Source organism: Sylvia atricapilla, chromosome 7, assembly GCF_009819655.1.
Source record: "Sylvia atricapilla isolate bSylAtr1 chromosome 7, bSylAtr1.pri, whole genome shotgun sequence".
Lineage (NCBI taxonomy): Eukaryota > Metazoa > Chordata > Aves > Passeriformes > Sylviidae > Sylvia > Sylvia atricapilla.
In genome coordinates this window covers 11,530,330-11,548,495 of record NC_089146.1, presented here as the reverse complement: position 1 = coordinate 11,548,495, position 18,166 = coordinate 11,530,330, and the positions used below count along the sequence as shown (strand labels likewise).

The 18,166-nt window shown below is 38.7% G+C and overlaps 2 protein-coding genes across 4 annotated transcripts in view; one reads left to right on the top strand and one right to left on the bottom strand.

Moving 5' to 3' along the window:
• Positions 1 to 18,166, top strand: part of TRAK2 (trafficking kinesin protein 2) — a 112,527-nt gene that overhangs the window by 56,409 nt on the left and 37,952 nt on the right. The window lies entirely within an intron of this gene.
• CFLAR (CASP8 and FADD like apoptosis regulator) lies at positions 386 to 18,106 on the bottom strand. 2 transcript variants are annotated; one of them, XM_066322596.1, is made up of 11 exons: positions 18,026 to 18,106; positions 16,334 to 16,459; positions 14,359 to 14,790; positions 13,339 to 13,444; positions 12,282 to 12,411; positions 12,021 to 12,118; positions 10,977 to 11,034; positions 10,202 to 10,251; positions 9,168 to 9,246; positions 5,644 to 6,139; positions 386 to 4,763 (listed from the first exon to the last, which is right to left on the bottom strand). In XM_066322596.1, exons 3-11 carry the CDS (start codon positions 14,652 to 14,654, stop codon positions 4,628 to 4,630), a joined length of 1,449 nt encoding a protein of 482 aa, XP_066178693.1. In that variant the 5' UTR covers positions 14,655 to 14,790; positions 16,334 to 16,459; positions 18,026 to 18,106; the 3' UTR covers positions 386 to 4,627. The 2 variants fall into 2 exon arrangements, with proteins under 2 accessions (XP_066178693.1, XP_066178694.1); XM_066322597.1 differs by having other exon boundaries at positions 10,977 to 11,028.

The following is an 18,166-nucleotide window of genomic DNA, read 5'->3' as shown; positions in this document are numbered from 1 at the left end:
GAAGAGCAGTGCTTGTGGGAGAGGACTGCAATGCCATTTGTACGTGGGTCTGTGTGTCCGCTGCAGTAAAGGGAGGAGGAGAAAGGTGAGCAGACTGCTCAGTTCAGGCTCCTCGGGGCCTTCCGCACCTCCGGGTCACCTGTATCCCCCCACAGCCTCGGCTCAGTGGAGACAGGATGGGAAGCGTCTCCTTGCTCATGACAGAAGTTGTTGCCCAACACACCCAGAGCAGCCAATTTACATGCTGCAACTATAAGGCTTGCTGTCCTTTAAGTCAACTCGTTTTTACAGAGGTGTAAACTTCACAGCCAAATTTAACAAGTTATATATAGATGTCTAAAGGATAAACAAACCAAGAATTTCAGAGGGAGACAGGGACAATCAGTCTGACTGCATAGAGAAATTTTATTCAGAATAACAGCTTGAAAACCAGCATTTGTAGCCAATTATAGTGTCTTATTGTTTCTAATACAGAAGCTGAAAAATAGACATTCTTTAAACCAGCCACAGAAAAGCTGTTAAATAATTCAGTACAGGAGAATTAATTTAAATACAATATAGATCATCCACACAGATAGCAGCCTCTTTTCAACAATACCATTCTGCATGTCAGAAACTTAAAACTCTGGGGAGCAGAAAATAATTCTCAGAAACTCCCACAAAAAGCTTCTCTAACTCAGGTATCTGTAATAGGAGCCACTGTTACTTATGCAGAGTTGAATGGGGAGATCAGTCATACAACATGCTCCATCTACAAGTGCGAGCACAGTAACTTCCTCCTGAACATCCTTTTTGGATAATGAGTTGACAACCTCTGTAATACAATTACAAATACGTAACAGTGCAAAGTAAACTCAATTTATGGCTCAGGCACATCATTGTAGGTGGCTGAGAAAAAAACATGCAACTTTAGTCTGGTACAAAACACCACTGAATCTCTTGCCTCATGAGTACACCTTCCAAGCCACTTAAAGGCATCACCCATATTCTGCCAATTCTCTTTTCCCTCTTCCATATATAGAGCACACACAGAACGACAAGAATTTTTTTCCAGTTATCAGAAACCAAAACTGTAATTAAGTGCCAGAGCAGTGACTGTGATCACCTTATTCCAAGCTCTGATGATGCAGGAGCAGCGTAACTTGTTTTATCTCATTCAATAGTAGGTTCTGAAAACTAGACATTTTGGCAGTCCAAGACCATGAAATTTCACCAGCATATCACTCTTTATGTTCCTGTGCTAAGAGCCTAAACTCATGATGCATCCAAAATTCTCTTCCCCCCTTTCTTTTGGATAAAGGATCATTTAACCTGAAATCATTTCACTATCTGCAATACAGGGACAATTTGATGCAGTTCACACCCTGCATCCATTTCTAGATTCAAATTTTATGTGTGCACTACAGCAAGAAGAGACAGTCCCCATCACATGTAGAGAGGGACACAGAAACCTGGTGAGGGTTTTGCAGGGGAGGCCCCTGTGAGGAGGGGCTGAGGTCACTTGGTTTGTTCAGCCTGGAGGAGACTGAGGGGAAAGCTTATTGCAGTATTCAACATCCTCACGAGGGGAAGCAAAGGAGCAGATGATGCTTTGAGAGGCTAGAACAGAGCTAGACAGTATTAAAGGAATAAAGTAGGTATTTATTAAAAAGGCCTTCAAAGAGTACACCTTGGGCAGTGAAAGAGCCTGGCCGAGCCTACACCCAAGATGAATGATGGGTCACACGTTTTCACACTTTTATAAGTTTTGGTCCATTAATGTACTGCGGTTAATTGTCCAATTACAGCCTCAGGTTATAGAGTCCGATCCTTCCAGTCTGCTCTCCTCAATTTGCTGTTGTTTGTACTTTTTGGGCCTGAAGATGTAAAAATGTCTTTGGTTTTCAGGCTGGGAAAGGATTGTTTTGTCTAACTAAACTGTGAAGAGAACTTGCTAATAACACTTTATGTGAAGTTCAGAGTTATATTCTAATGCATTGCAGAATCTGGAAAATCCGAAAGCTAAAACTTAAGGCATCACAGAGGTATCAACCATTTGTCTCTGGTGACCACTGACAGGACTCAAGAAATGAAACTGTGTCAGGGGAGGGTTAGGTTAGATTTTAGGATGAGGTTCTTCATCCAGAGGTTGGCTGGGCACTGGAACGGGCTCCCCAGGGAAGTGGTCACAGCACCAACCCTGACAGAGCTCAAGAAGCTTTTGGACAACACTCTCAGGCACAGGGTGAGATTCTTGGGGTGTCCTGTGCAGGGCCAGGAGTTGGACTTGATGATCCTGATGGGTCCCTTCTAAGTCAGCATATTCTGTGAGTCTGTAACTCTATAAGCTATGGGACAAGTGACAGAAAACTGCCATCCCAAAAGTCCTGCATAAATATTCACTATGTAGCAGGTACAGGGAATCAGCCTATCTGAGTATCACTCTTGAAAGAGGTGTCAAGGCAATAAATACTGTTTAGATGTATGATTATAGATTGTGTATGGCTATGGTCTAAGAATCTACTCAGGATCAGCATAAAAAATCAGTATCTGACACCCATGAATGCTGCACAATACATGCCTGTCCCCATAACTCTCTATGGGGTTATAACCACTTCCAGCCAAGCATCCATCCAACACAAAGAGAGTCCCTTCCGTTTCCACTGAAAGGGTTAATTACATGAGCCTCTAGTTTTCTAATCAGCATTTCTGCATAATTTCTTAACAAAAGAGACATGGACTTTCCTTACTGTGTCTTGCAGTAAGGCAAAGAACATACATACTTCTTAACCCCCAAACCAAATATGTCGCAAAACTGTAAAAGCAGAGTATTTTCTACTGCCAGTATTTTAAGTAAATAGTTGCATTTAGCATCACTCAAAACCCCCCAACCAATCCACAAAACATTAACCAACTCACCACATCATTAGAGTCTGTAAGGACAGCCACTATTATTCTCACTTCCTTCTTCCTGTTTTCTTCTCCTTCCAGTATTGATACTGTATTTCTCCTCTGAATCCTCTTTCCCCTATTTGTTCTTCTCTGGATGCTCCCTACCATCCCCTTTCTTGGTCCTGCTTAAAATTTCCACATTCCTTTTCCTCATCTGCCTCCTCTTGTTTCCATTCCCCCTGCTTTTCGTTGACTATAGGGTAGCAGAAGTGCTTGTCAAATGCAAAAGCTAGTAAGGGAAATGGGAAAGTGAAGTTAATCTGTGAAGAAGATCATATTCATTAACATTACTTAGATATATATGTGACTTGAAATGGCATCTTAGTTCTACAAACACAGGAAACATTTGTTTCACCCTTTAGTTCATTTACCAGCCACCACAGGAAGTAACTTCTAAGACTCCATATATGTCATTTTGTATCCTTCTCTTTTCCCATTAAAAAACTTAACCAGAGAACAAGCAAGGCACACCAGGGCCTGGATTTTTTCCCCCCCGCATAGGAGACTGTATTAGTAAATGTAAAAATTAAATATTTACAAGTGGCCTACTTTATTGTCACTAATTCAGTGACAATAAACTTCAATACAACCATCCAGGTTCTACTGTTATACAACAAGTAGGTTAACTGAAATTTTCATGTTAGGCAACTGCTACATAGGAGAAAAATTTTTGTATTGAGGACAATTTTCCCATTTCTTTTTTCACAAGAACAAGAGCACTTGGGAAAAAATTAATTCATAGAGGCATATTCTTTTTCATAAAGTGAAACCAGTGAGAGTGGGGTGTTTAACATAATCCAGTCTTAAAGGCCCATGGCTGCTACATACTATATTTAAGTTCAAATATTTTAAAGTATCTTTTTACAACTATGCCTGGTGCAATGAATGTGAATCATGTTTCAGCTTACACAAGACTTCTGCCAATATCCCACATTTTTTTAACTGTGTGGCAGGTTACTGTAATGTCCTGTCACATGTAGACTCAGTTTTGCATCAGCAGAAAACATACTTGGGCTAAAGCATGGCAGACTGTCTCATTTAATAACACATTGAATAACACAGAACCCTGGTGTGCTGTGGACAGTTCTAAAGATGCAATCCTTAATGCAACAAACAGATGGAATGCAGATAATTGAAAAGACCATCTCTCTCTCCCTTGTGTTTTGCCAGTCTATAGAAGCATGCAAGCTGGAACCTGCTAGCAAAGATCTGGCATTACTGAGTAGAAAAGCTTTCCTGAGACATTTGTCACTACTAGGTGCAGGGTGAAGTAATTAGTGCGTTTCAGTGGTTTGGGCTGGCTTGTATTTGTTTAAGTATTAACTGCTAGGAGGTATGTTAAAAATCACCAATGAAACAATAAAAACACTACTCTGTTTTCTCTTGGAAAACACAACAGATATACAGCTTAGATGCCTTCCCATCTTTAGATGTCTGTTTACCCATTGTACTTAGCAAGATATGTTGCACTGCTATACAATAGCTACCATGCTCATCCAAGCTTTCAGAGATTACTATATAAATACAAAATCTAGTGTCTTAGCACACTAAAATGCTTGTGAATTCCTGTGTTTGGAAGCAACAGGCACTTTAGATATACATGAAATAAAAATGCACAAAGTAAAAGTATGCATTAAACTGCATCACAGCAAATGCTTCTTGTTAACTCTTTCAGATATGTAGTTTCTAACAGCAGTTAAGTGGGAAAATAAAGTTTCTTCCTCAGCGTGTGCTGGAGCAGCAGTGAGTATTGTTGGCTTGGGTCAGCGGTCGTATTCCAATCATAAACTTTCTTGTTCAGTTCCATATGGATAGACAATATACAGCCTTTCCTGCAGAAACAAAAGCAAAAGCCTTCCATTAGAGAATGAAGCAAGACACCATTTAAGAATTCACAAGAGAGGAAATAACTTCAGACAGCATGGAGAAAGTTTGCAATTTCAGTCCTTACTACAGAGGCAGGACCTCTAAAACACAAGGCTATACATGCATTTTGAGACAAATTCTTATGACTCAAATAATTGCTGTAATATTAATTATGCTGACATGATGATCTGTGATTTCATGACAAGGCTTTAGGATTCGTAAAAAGGTACTGAATTTTAGCACTGCAACTGCCTTGAATAACAGTTTAGTTCCCTGGTAGATCAGCTGTATAAATAAAACCTTTGAGTAAGTTATATATCCAAATGTATCTGATTTTTGTGCAGATGCCTTTTGATCTCTTTAAATAGATAAAAGTTCTATAACAGTTTAAATTCAAGATTACCTATTGTCAATCAATTGGCTCTGTGAGCAAAGGGTTAATTAAATTTAGAGACAGTAGAAAATCCTTCCCTCTCTACTGCCTTTGTCCTGAACTTAAGCATGGACCATTTATATTTGCAAGCACAGCTCTTCTTAATGGTACATGGCATTTTAACAGAAGCCTGTTTATCTTGGAGAAGTAAAATTTCCAATCCTGCCTAAAGCACTGACATACATTATCCAGGATAGTTTCTTCTCTTCTCACTCTGCAAACTCCAATGCCATAACACACTTTAATTTTACTCTTCAAAATCAGAAACTTCATTCCTAGTTTAGGCTACCTTTATGACACTGCAAGAAAATACATTTCAGGACCAGATGGGATGAAATTTAAGGTTTCTCATTCTCCATGACAACAAGCTATCATAGAAAAAGCGTTATTTCTTCCCTCTTATTTTAATTTACCTTTTATAAGGATTATGGAGTAGGTCAGCCAGACAACGCAGATAATACGAGGACGAAGTTGAGGACTGTTCTAGTGTAGACACATCCACCTTGCAATGACTCCAAAAGATGTCTGCTGCATGGGGGATAGTGACTTTAGCACTGATATTATCAACATTCCCATCGACTTCCAATAGACTGGTACATTCTTGCTCATTATCTGGCACAACATAGCTCTGAATAAAAAAAAGCTTGGGTTTTCCTAGGAGTCCGGGACATGAGTCTGCTGTAAAGTATTTCTTTATTCGTTCCAAAGGGAACCCAGAAAAGGTGTGGTCTGTACAGAAGATGCTGTGAGAGTTTCCACGGCTGACCAATACACAAACGAAGCTGTCACAACTTCTGTGCTTCTGCCACCTTGCAACCTCAATCAATGTTTGATTCATGGAGCTCATATTTAAATATCTGTGACAATGAACTTCATAGCCTAAGCCTCTGAAGGTCTCTTCCAACACATCTGAAAGAAGCAAGATGTAATTAAACCAAGGTACACCAAGGCTCAATTTCAACTATATTGACTTACAATACTTAAGAGTGTTTTGCTATTGAAACTAAGTAGTTTATTTTATCACAATAATTAAAAAGTCAGGAGTACTTGATGTTGATCACAGGACATTACATATTTATAGTGTTATATGCATGTTGCCTTTCCTGTGAATTACATGTTTCATGGCAGCAGAGACACTGTTATCTGTTTCACATTCCACAGACACTTACATGCTTTAGAGCCAGTATTCCAAGTTCCTAAGATTTAAAATATAAGGTAAGAAAAAATACACTTGAAATCATAAAGAGTGATCTGGACAGCATAGGAAGTCTGTTTCACCTTTTAATTTGTCAAAATTATTCTGAATGGTTATTACAGATATACAGAACTGCATAAGAAACACAGACGTTCTCTTTCATCAGTCAAAAATGAACCTGCTGCAGTCATTTTTGCTTCCTAAAATTTGAAGTGATGAACTTCAGGTGAAGAATGGACACTGGAGTCTTAACTGGGACAGAATGGCACTTTCAGGTAAAAAAGAAAGCTGAAAAATGAACTCTTTCAATTGAGTTAGAAATGAAAACAGTATGTAGCCAAACCCCAAGACTTAATTCTTACTGTATTTGTGTTAACCTATGCTGCAGGAAAATGTGTTAAGATCTGAATAATTACTTTGGATGTTTCTTAATATGGGATTGAAACCAGATACATGGTGGTTGAAACCACAGGTATTAAGTGTTCAGAGAGCCATAAGCTACTACAACTTACAGCTGTAGCATTGTATCTTTTGTATAAAGCACATACACACTGCCCCTGCACAGCTTCTGATAGGAAAAGAATTATCAAGTGCCATGTTTATGTAAAATGCCTTACATACATAGAAAGCTTACACATAGCTGTATTTAACTTCAAAAGTTTAACAAGGCCTAATTAGCAGGGGCTATTTCAGAGGCAATGGCAGCAAAGCAGCTGTACTACCACACTGTTCTCCCCAAAATGCCCATAGTGAACACTGGAAACAGAACTCATAACTTTCCTCAGCAAAATAAAGAGTAGATACAAACTCTACACTATAGTGAAGTGATAAAAAATAACTACAGTCTTATTCCAGTTCTGCTGGTTTGAATAAATTTTGTAAACAATTGAAAAAACTGTCCAGGTATTTTTAATTTGAGAATGGAAAGCTAAAACTCCCTTATTTTATGCAATAAAACATGCTCTCAAAATTCAGACTATTCAGTATCACTATGGTCTAGCAGTTACACACTCAATGAAGTCAGTCAGTCAGTCAGTCAGTCAGTCTACCCATCAGTCAGGGGGTAGCAGTGCATGTACAAAATGAGAATTACAGCAGTGAGAATGCTTTTCCTGTAATGTCCTGATCTCACTGGCACATGCACATACACACACAAAACCTGGTGTCACCTTAGTCCCCACACATACTAACTGTCACAGTTTAAAAAAACCAACTCAAAAACTTTGAGCTGACACCTTAGTTAACAATTAATCAGAAATTTTACATGGTAAGCCTTGGATGCTTTAAGGCAAGACACACCCCAGCATTACATGTTGCAGCCTGAGATCAGAAACTACCTATTTCATCAACACTAGTCATCTCCCAAGAAACCTCCACTGACTTTTCAGCATCTTCATTCTACATAAAACACTAGCCTTTTCTCCCCTCATTCTTTACAGTGTAAGGATTAAAACTGATTTCCAAATGGAAAAGTCAAAGGCAGCTATTTACAAAACAGCAAGGTGCATTTCAGTTTGAATTTTATCAGCATTTGATAAATTCATGCTGTTTACACTGGGCATTATAAAGTGTTGTAAATTTTGATCTTACAGTATTTATTACTGGCTCTCTTTCCTGGGATTAAATCTTGGGACAGCTTCAGATTCTAATAGATGCCACAGATACAATTTCTAATGTTTTCCCTGCCCTCTTCTTTTTCTTCAGTGGACTCAGACTTCAGAATAGTGTGGCACAACTATTTTGTCTTTCTAGCAAACTCCTTTAAGCAATGCCCTGTCCCCTCTGAATCTCACTAGCATCACAATGTATTTCAGTGCAAGTCTTGCCTTCTGTCCTGTTAAATGCTGACAGTGCACTGGTGACTTTAAACATCTGAGACACAGACTTTCTGTGTGTGAGCTCCACAACCACTGCCCTTCAACCACATCAGCAATTTTAAGTTAGTCCATCTGCTGGACCATTACCTTTGAGAAGACCAAAAGACATGCCTGGAAAGCCTCTCCTTCCTCTACATCTCCCAGCCTATTCCAGGACTGACTGTAAATACTCCCTTCATTTTTATTTTTAGCCTCAGGTGTTACAATGATTAGACAGTGAGGAGTGTTTTTGACTGTGCAAAGGTCTAATTCTAGGATTCTACAATCAGGAAACCCCCACATTTCAACCATGGCAGTGACTACACTGACAGCTGCAGTGACACTTTCAGTTTCACTTGGTGACACTTTCAGCTAAACTGTGCAATATGGGACAGAAGCCCAGGTGCATTATTAATAAAGGACCTCATGGCTATTCAAAATCTCTTGTGTCCAATATGACTGCACTTCAAATCCACAACAGCTTTGGTTTTGGTTTTGGTTTTGTTAACTGGTGGGAAACAGTACCATCTCTGCCAAAAATCTGCTGTATGACTGTACAACTGGTGTAAGCCTAATTTTTCTGTTGGTTGCTGAACGTCATTTTTGTTCCTACCAAAGCTTAGTCTATCCTCTTCCAAGTTCTTTCATTCAGAGATTCTGCACCAAAAACCCAAACGTTGTCTCCAAAAATTAGGACAGCTGGCTTCAACCTGATGTTGGCTCTTCCAACTCTTTGCTTTAAAAGTCTTACTAGAATTGGTAGATTAAATGACTGGGACAACACTCCCCTAATCTGGGTGGTAAATGTATATTATATTCTATATACTAAATTGTTCTAATTATCCGAGATTAACGAGTTAAAGGACTTCAAATTCCAGAGACTTACCAGTGTCATTGCCAATACAATCTATTATCAGGCACATTCCTAAAGGCTGACTTCGCATTCTGTAAGAATCATCTGACATCTGGGAAATGTGAAAGGACAATTACAAAGTTAATACATCACTTTTCTCAACTTTTAGACCATATTATTTTCTCAAATTTTATGTCGGATCTATTAAATAATATTCTGTTGTTTTCCATCAAGTAGCTAGCAGAAATCTTTCTACTGAGTTGCAATGTGTCTTATCTACAGAACAAAAAATCAGGAGAAAGGGACTAATGATTCTTTTCCCTCTATTTCTAGTACAGACTTAGTTGTGTCCTTGTGTTATGCAATCTCACTACCATAAAGATTCTTAAACAGACTAAAACTGTACAAGCTTAATACTGCCAACACAATAAATGTAAAGAACTTTTGTGTTCTTCAGGTATGCAAGCAAGCACTGCTCATCAGAAAATTTATTTCCTTATTTAGTGGAACAACCTCCTTATTCCTGAATAATCCATAATAACTCTATTACAATTCCTCTTCCCTCTGAAGAGAATTGATTGAAGCAAATCAGGTTTTGCTACAGGTTGGCTTCTGACCTACAGGAGAACTAGTGAAAATAGCAGTTGGCCATTCTTGTCAGTAATACCCAAAGCAAGTCTGTCTTCTGCCTGGAGAGCAAAGGGGAGGAGGGAATCAAGAACAACACTTACTGCATGCAAAGAAGCTTTGTGATTTCCAATGCATGTGGCAAGAGGTTTGAACTCCAACAGATTTTAACTTGGCCTCCACTAATAAATGTCCAAGTTCTCTGTGCACATCATGTATACATGCATTTTGCACACTGCTGCTTCCAGAGCAGCAGCAAATATTTTATATTTAAAATATATTCTGCAAAAACAATTCACAGAACCTGTTTATGGCTGAGGATGTACCCACTGTTCTGTCAGTACACAACTCAAGGAAATCTTAAAATGACACACAAAGAAGACTAAGGTAAATACTCACAGAAGTTGTATTTATTTACATGCATTTACATAAGCACATACCTTATGTGGCACTGATCCTGACTCCTGAATGGACATGTGAACTGGTTCTGCTGCAGTTAAAACACACAGAAGCAATCTCAGTATGTAAATACCAGTGATATTTTTTGTCACCAGCTCAGTTATAAAGAAGAATGTTCTTACCCATCAGGACCTCTTAATTCCTATGCTACTGAAGTTTAAAAATCCCTAAATTATTCACCTCTAAAATGCTATCTGGATTTCATTCAACATTGCTTGGGACTAGAAGAAACAATTAATCTCTTTCACACTGAAAGTATTCAGCCAACAAATTTTAAAGATCACCATATTTGAGAGGTATTTGGGGTTTCCAGAGAAAACACAACACACGTGGAAAGAACCTGGTGTTCAATACACAGCTCCCTGGCTGGCCTGCTGGGGAGTTCACTGCTGAACTGACACAAAACCTTCCTACTCCAGAGTTAATGGGCAGAACAGCACTACACAGGCCTCCAGAACTGGCTAGTCAGTCTTATCCATGGTTTTACTAATAAAGTATTTATTCTGTTAAGAAGTTTTGACAGTGGAAGCTTACAACTTTTAAAAATGTTTTAAGATGTGGCAGCACAAGCAAAGCAAATACAAGACCAAACAGTAAGGCCAGGCTCAGTTCCGAGAGGTATCAAATACTCTCTGCTCCTGATGTTATTAACAGGATGAGCCATGAGCACAGCTATCAAACAACAGTCCTTTTGATGTAATGAAACTCATCATTTGGCTCTTGTAGATTATCAAAACATAGATAAAATGCTCTTACCCAGATTAAGACATGATCCATTTTGTAATTTTTCTCTGTTCTCATTCTGAATCTGAAACTAAAAGAAAGGCATAATTTTCCTATTCTCCTTCAAGAATTAATAAACATGGTCCAAAATAAAACACAGTCGTATTTCCTTCTCAATAAAAGGTATTTTAGATTCATTTCTATCAGCTAAATAAAATTACAACATAACAGATTAAAAAACCTACCCAGAGCACAGACAAATAAAATAAACACTCAACTGTTCCTCTTCAAAATAAAATCACCAGCTTGTCATGAACAGCACGGAAAAGCCTCTGAAGATGTGAACTTTGTTTCCTTACAGCAGCAGGGGGCTGCATGTTTACTGAACACATGAAAACTAATCTCATCAAGTTTAGCAAGGTAGAAGACATCAAGAAAGATCATACTAATACAATATCAGAGCTAACCCAAATATAAAGAATACTGCATGCAATAGGATTTGATGACTTTTCAGATATTAAGATATCTTCTTAAACTGAGTTAAAAACAAACCACAAAAAAATCCCCCCAACCCCCCACCAAAAACAAAAACACAAACAAAACCCCCCAAAACAACAAACAAACAAACAAACAAAACCCCACCAAAAAACCCACCCCAAAACCCCCAAACAAACTGAAAAACTCTTCTTAAAAAAACTGTAATTTTCAGCTTCAAAAATAAAAGCTACTTTCCCTGAAAGGTCCAGAGGTACAAAGAAGAAGAATATGTTTCATAAAGAGTAGTCAAAGCAAAACTTTTTACTCCACAGTGCAGTACAAAAAGACTTTTAGGATACCGATTTTATATGTCGAACTAATAGGCAAAAATTCACAGAAGTCCTTTAAAGGGCATCTTTCTCAGTCAGAAGATTTAAATCAGACCCTAAACTCAGCAAATAACAGGAATAACAGAAATAAACCAAGCAATATTTTAGTCACTAGCCATCTCTCCTTCCTCAGGCTCTGAAAAATGGATCTCCTTTTAAAGTCTGGCAATATTTAGAAATAAAGGATTTGTTTCACTTCTTGTATACTTACCCCTGAATGATAAGGAGGATCAATCAGACTGAGATTAGGGAGAGAGGCCTGAAGAGCATTTACATATACTGGCTGAGAATGAATGGGGCACAGTGAAGCTGCAAATTTAACAGAAACACAAATATACCATGATATTTCAACTGTTTTAAAACCCTAAATCTATGAAGAATGCAAATGCCCTTATTTGTAAGTCACAGTTTTATCCTCAGCACATCCGATTGTTGCTATCAAAAGTAACCAGTGCAAAAAAGAGCATCTTACCTTTGTACTTCTGAATCTTCCTAATCAAGTCTATTCTGTGAATACTTCGAAAACAGTTTTCTATCAAATCCAGTTGATTAGGAGCCACCAAATTTAGCTTCTCCAGGTCAATTATAAGAGCTAGAAAACTCTAGAACAGCAATAGAAACCCAAAAACATCAGTAATTTTTTCCCCTCCAGAAGTAACAAAGCAATCCAGAAAATAGCACAGAGAGGTCATAAAAGCTGTATAAACAATTAGAGATGTTACACCTTCTAAGAAATTATCTGAGAGGCATATGACTCCTTGATATTTTCACAGGAGTAATAGAAACCCCAAAGTGATATTCTTAAAAATCAATCTTAAATTTTTGAGGAAACAGTTTTGCATTTTGTTTGTTCTACAAAGCCAGCCACTGGGAATGTCACCTCACATGCCACAAAGCAAGAGGCAAGAAGAGCTTTGGGAAATTTTCAGGGCCTCTCTCCTTCTTAGTCTGAAGATAGAAAAGGAAAAAAAAATCTTTCAAAGGAAGAAGACAGAAATCTTCAGTCTTCTCTGCACAGTGGTCAAGGTTTCTGAATCCTCTCTACTGAATTTCTGCTTTCTCAGAGGACTTAATACAAATATTCAGAATGCAAAGGTATAAAGATGTAATTACAAGATATCTGTTCTTTTGTAAATGAAGCAGAGCACAAACAAAAAGTGACCTTGTATTTCAAGATACAGTTCAAATGGTTATTGGTTTGAGATCATTCTTACATGAATTTTCAGGTCAGAAATACTGAAGAAAGACTTCCGTAAAATGCCTTCTGCCCATGAAGTTCATTCAGCCACCATACACAGTAACAAGCACTGGTCTCTCTTACTTTTTTACTAGTTTTCCGTATTTCTTTCCTTGAATTGAACATCAACAGAATGAAATAGAAGCCACGACTCCTTGTCTGCTTCCTGATGTTTGTGTAGTGCTGCCCCAATACTCCTTGCAGTACTGCCTCCTTTCCTTTGCTGTCTAGCTACTTATTTTTTCACTTTGATGTCTTTGCCCCAGAGGGGAATGCCAGCAGGAAAACGTACCTTATCTTTTGCCATTTTCATACGAGGTGCATAATCTCTCAGCAGAAAACCAAGAGAACCCACTTCATCTTTTTCCAGATTTTCATTTATCTCTACCATTAGCACCCTGGAATAAAGTTGAGATATTTTTAAAGGATTAGTTTGCAGCAAGATTCCTCCTTTTCCCAACTACTCAACTTCTCTCCATGTTCCAGTCTTAATCTACCATTTCTAACTAATAAACAGGTATAAAAACTACCCTGTTTCAAGATCCAATTATAAAATACCTCCTCTTGCTAATCAGCAACTGTGTCTTTCAGACTGACAGTGTAATAACCACTATAAGGAAAACAGAAGTTTCCTTAATGTTTAATAGAGATGAAGTGAGAGAATGAGACAACAGAACACATCCTAAACTTTTTAACCTATTGGTTACAGGGTTTTTATTATAGTGATTTAATTAATTATAGTAATTTAATACAGGAAAATCTTCCTTATGAGTACTTGGATTTCTTTCTGAAGTCTCTCAAAGAAAATAACTGGAGTATCTTAATTTAAGCCTCTCAAAACTAACGGAGTGAAATTAGTAACAGACAGGTCTCTTGAGAAAAGCTATATCACATGGCTACGTCCCCAAAGCAAACCAGAAAAAAAAATCTCTAACCAATGATATTTCTTTAAAGTGTCTTTTTTAGCTGCTAATCTAGAACTCTACAAACATCACTGGTTTTATTCACAAACACACAAGCTCCTTAAATACAGATGCTTCTAATGCCATGACTAGTAAGAGACTACTAAAGTTTAATTCAGGGACTAAACTTGACATATTCTTTTAACTATAACTCTAGATATAACATCCTTTTCTGTTTTTCTCCTACCTTCAATAAATATTCTCTGAATCTGTTAAGTATTAAAAAAAAAAAAAATTAAAACCCCCCTCACCCATACTGCCCCCCTGCCCCCCCCAAACAAAGGAAAAAAGCAAACCACTTAATTTTGAACAAAATAGTGTAGCTTTGAAATGTGAAATAGATATATTACCTGTAATCAGGGACAAGTCTGAGACTCCTGGCAAGGTGAGCTTCCACTGTTTCTTTCTCAGTGTTCATGATCCTCCTCAGCAAGTCAAACCTCTTAACTCTGTACAACAGCTCTGACAAGCCAACAGGAGTCAGTTTCTCTCTCTCATTCAAAGCCACCAAGATCTCTTTGAGATCAGCAGTGGCCAAATCAGGAGCAAGGTCTCGGCACAGGAAAACCATCATCTCTTCTTCTTCTTTATCCAATTCTTCTTGAATCTGATGAATAAGGAAAGCTGGCACTTGGCACCTGGTCATCACTTTGTTGCTGTAGCTTTAAAATCGCCAGCCTTATGGTTTTTAAACTGGAAACCAGCATGACATGGAGGCTGTGCCTACCACAGCACGTCTCTTGTGTTCATTCTTAACTAGATGCATTTTTACAAGGGCAGTTCTGTGGGAGAGAATTAAAAGGCAGTAAATCAGTGATCTGCTGCACAAGTTCAGTTAACTCTCTTATCTGGAGTATTTCACTTTCAACTAACACTCCAACACACATGACACAGATCTCCTTTATTCAGGGGACTCTCCCAGTTGTTCATTACAAAACTAAAAGTGCTTGGATTCTAATCATAAAGACACTGCAAGCTCTTTTTAGAGTAAATTACTTTAACATGAGTCTGTATATTCCAAAGGAAGTGAAACAATAGTCATCAGCTTGCTGATGAGTGGTAGATTAGGTATTTCCGAAAATGCTGCCCTTTTCTGAGCAACAATGTAACATGGAATTTTTAAAACACTAATTATCTGTAAATTCAGTAGTGTGTGGATTTTCTTATTAACATTTAAATCATTTGGAATAATTTAAAATTATTCCATCCTGGGGTTAAAAGGATTTTCCACACACACCCTCCATGCTCAAAAGGATTGAAAAGCCACTCAAAGAAATAATCCAACCTTAAATATGCAAATTGGTTAATTCTGAAGTTATATATAAGCCACAGACCACCTTTTACTTCATTAAACATTCATGTACCATCATATTGAGCACTGGAATAAAAATTTAAACCTAGGAAAAACCCCAGCCTTGTGATTAACAAAATCAGTAGGGTGCTGTGCTCAATTTCCATTGCCACCAAGTATGGAAATTATAACCTCCTCTGACCTCCATTACATACATGGAGAAATGGCAGATGAGCAAACCTAAACACAATTCTTAGTCCTTCCACAGGGTTTGATCACTATGCTGCAGTTTTATTTAATCTGGAAAGCAAACACCAATTCAACTTCAAAGCCTAATATACCAGAAGATTCTAGCACCTGAACAAGACTGTTTTACAACTTTTTCTTCCTTTTGTTACACATTGTGGAGGTTCCAATCAAAAATGTCACACATTATGTCCGTAATTAAGCAGGTGAGAAAAATTCATCTAAAACAGAGGAACCCCTCATGCACTGTAATGTGTTTTGGAAAGTTTTCTATCAGAAGAAAAGCATATTTATTGCTAACTTATTTTCAATCTAGCATAAAACACTTATGAGAATTCTACAGAATGACACTGTTTTCATCACATAATGCAGTCAAGAAGGGAGAGGCACAAAGCACCTTTATATAAAAGTATCTCCCCAGTACATTCAGCTGGGACTTTCAAAAGAACTTGAAGACACAGTTTAACTCTAAAGTGAAAGAGGAATTTAACAACCTTTGGTCATTTCTGGAAATACCAGAAGAACTTTTTAACTACTCCAGTTGACTTTTATCTAATCTTTTAAAACTAGTTAAGAAAATAGAGGGGGTGTGTGTATTAGGGAGGAATTTCCTATCAAGCTGGAATTTCAGACATGCAAAATTACTGTTCATATGTTAACTTAAAAATAGTCTACCTTTAAAACACACATATGAATCATCTTTTTTGTGAGTTTCCTTTATATATGGTACATCACATGCTCATTATAGAAAAATGCTGGTTATACTCTCAGTGTTGAAATTATCTTACCTGTATACAAATCTGTTCACAAGAACACTGAAAACCTGGCATTTGACCATTGCCATATCACTGATCCAGATCCAGCACACATTGCTTTCCATCCAGGATTTCCCAGTGATTACATTAACTCATTCTCTGTTGGACAAATATCAAGATCACAAATTGCTGTGGGGGGCCTACACCCTAATTTTATGGGGGTGGGAAAACCAAAGACAACGACCAAGTGTCAGTCTTCTGTTCACTGCAGTGAACCAGGAATGATGCTCTAACTCAAAGGAAAACCAGCTGTGCACATACATCCACTGGGTACTGCGTGGGGAATGAGTAAAGAGGGGAATTGATTTTTTAGTATAAACGAGAAGTTTGTAACTTTACATCCCAAAGCCACATGCCCATATTTTGATAGCAGGAATGTCACAGGACCAGGGCAAGCCTGATACAGTCTGTGTGTGTACATCTTAGCCAGATCCAATCACCATAAGAGACAAAGGGCATCATGCTCCACTCTTCCATCTGATGACCACTTTTTTAACATCACAGAAACAGTTACCATAGCTGCAAAAGTTAAAGGAGAAAACTAATCACAACATAAAAGCCCTGCAGCCTGGCTTTTGATTAGCTGGGCTCTGCAACAAGATGACTTATTGAATGTAAATTCTCTACAAAGAAAAGAGAAAAAAACGGCTTATCTTCTAAGACAAAATGAAGAAGTTTATAGCCATCAGAGATAAAGCTGCCTCAATAATTTTGGTGTTCATGCGCATGTCCAATTAGTTGTTTTTTTTTAAAATATCCATGCAAAGGAGCAGGAAATAACATACTAAAATTTCACACAAACATGCAGAAGGCTCCCGTTCATTCCTTGCTGGCATGTTGTATCTCGAACCTTTCAGAGTTATCTCTGCAGCAACAAAACCAGGATATGACACCAGTGGGTGTCGTTCTGATTTGGGAAATTATCTTTCTTTCACAAGACGAATTCATGTGGAAGATCCGGCGCTGGAAGGAGAGAAGAGAGGACGACCTGACTGTGCTTTGTGCCTCTCCGCTCTGCATTGTTTGGAGCCAAGGCCATCTGGCATTTTTCAAAGTTGCAGATCATGCTCCACAGCTTTCGAATTTCCCTATTTCCTCACTGCCCTACGCCCTCTAACAGGGCTTGTGCAACGCACTCAGGGAAAACGGGGAATTTCCGCCGCAACCATGGCACTCCACTGCTACTACGCTACGACAGTTTTCTCCCTTTCTCCCGACGTAAACAAGTATGACCACGCTAATTTGTCTTAACATCCCAGTCCTCCCGATTAAAAGAACAACAACAAAAAAACAAACCCAAAACAAAAAGAAAAAAAGAAAGGAAAAATTACCCAGAAAAAACCAACCCTCCCCCACCTCAAAACAAACAAACAAACAAAAAACAAAAAACAAAAACCCCAAAAAACCAAACCCCAAACCAAACAAAACAATCTCCAACTACTAAAGGTGGTTTATGCAGATTTCCAGCAATGCTCCGAAGCACGTCACTGTCAATCCCGCCCGGTTTCGGTTCCCGCACGGGCCGCGGCCCCCTTGCCGGGCTGTGGCGGACGCCGTGAGCAGAGCCGGGACACGAGCGCGGCCCGCGGGCCCCGGGCCGCCCGTGCGGACAGCGCGGGGTGGGGAGGGGAGCGTGAGGGAGAGGAGGGGGAAGGTAGAACGCACCCAGACGCCTCGGGGAGGTCTCTACGGCAGCCAGGTCCGGCATTTGGAGCGGGGCGGAGGCCAGGCACTAGGAGGGTTTTAGTTTTGTTTCCGGCTGTAGCCTGCAGACGGAACTCGGCACGGAACAAACACAGCCGCCCG

Coding starts and splice junctions, on each gene's coding strand:
- CFLAR (XM_066322596.1), bottom strand. CDS start 14,654: ATGACCAGGTGCCAAGTGCCAGCTTTCCTTATTCATCAGATTCAAGAA. Junction 12,119..12,281: donor GAAGATTCAGAAGTACAAAG/GTAAGATGCTCT, acceptor TTAAATTTGCAG/CTTCACTGTGCCCCATTCAT. Junction 10,252..10,976: donor TGGATCATGTCTTAATCTGG/GTAAGAGCATTT, acceptor TTTTAACTGCAG/CAGAACCAGTTCACATGTCC.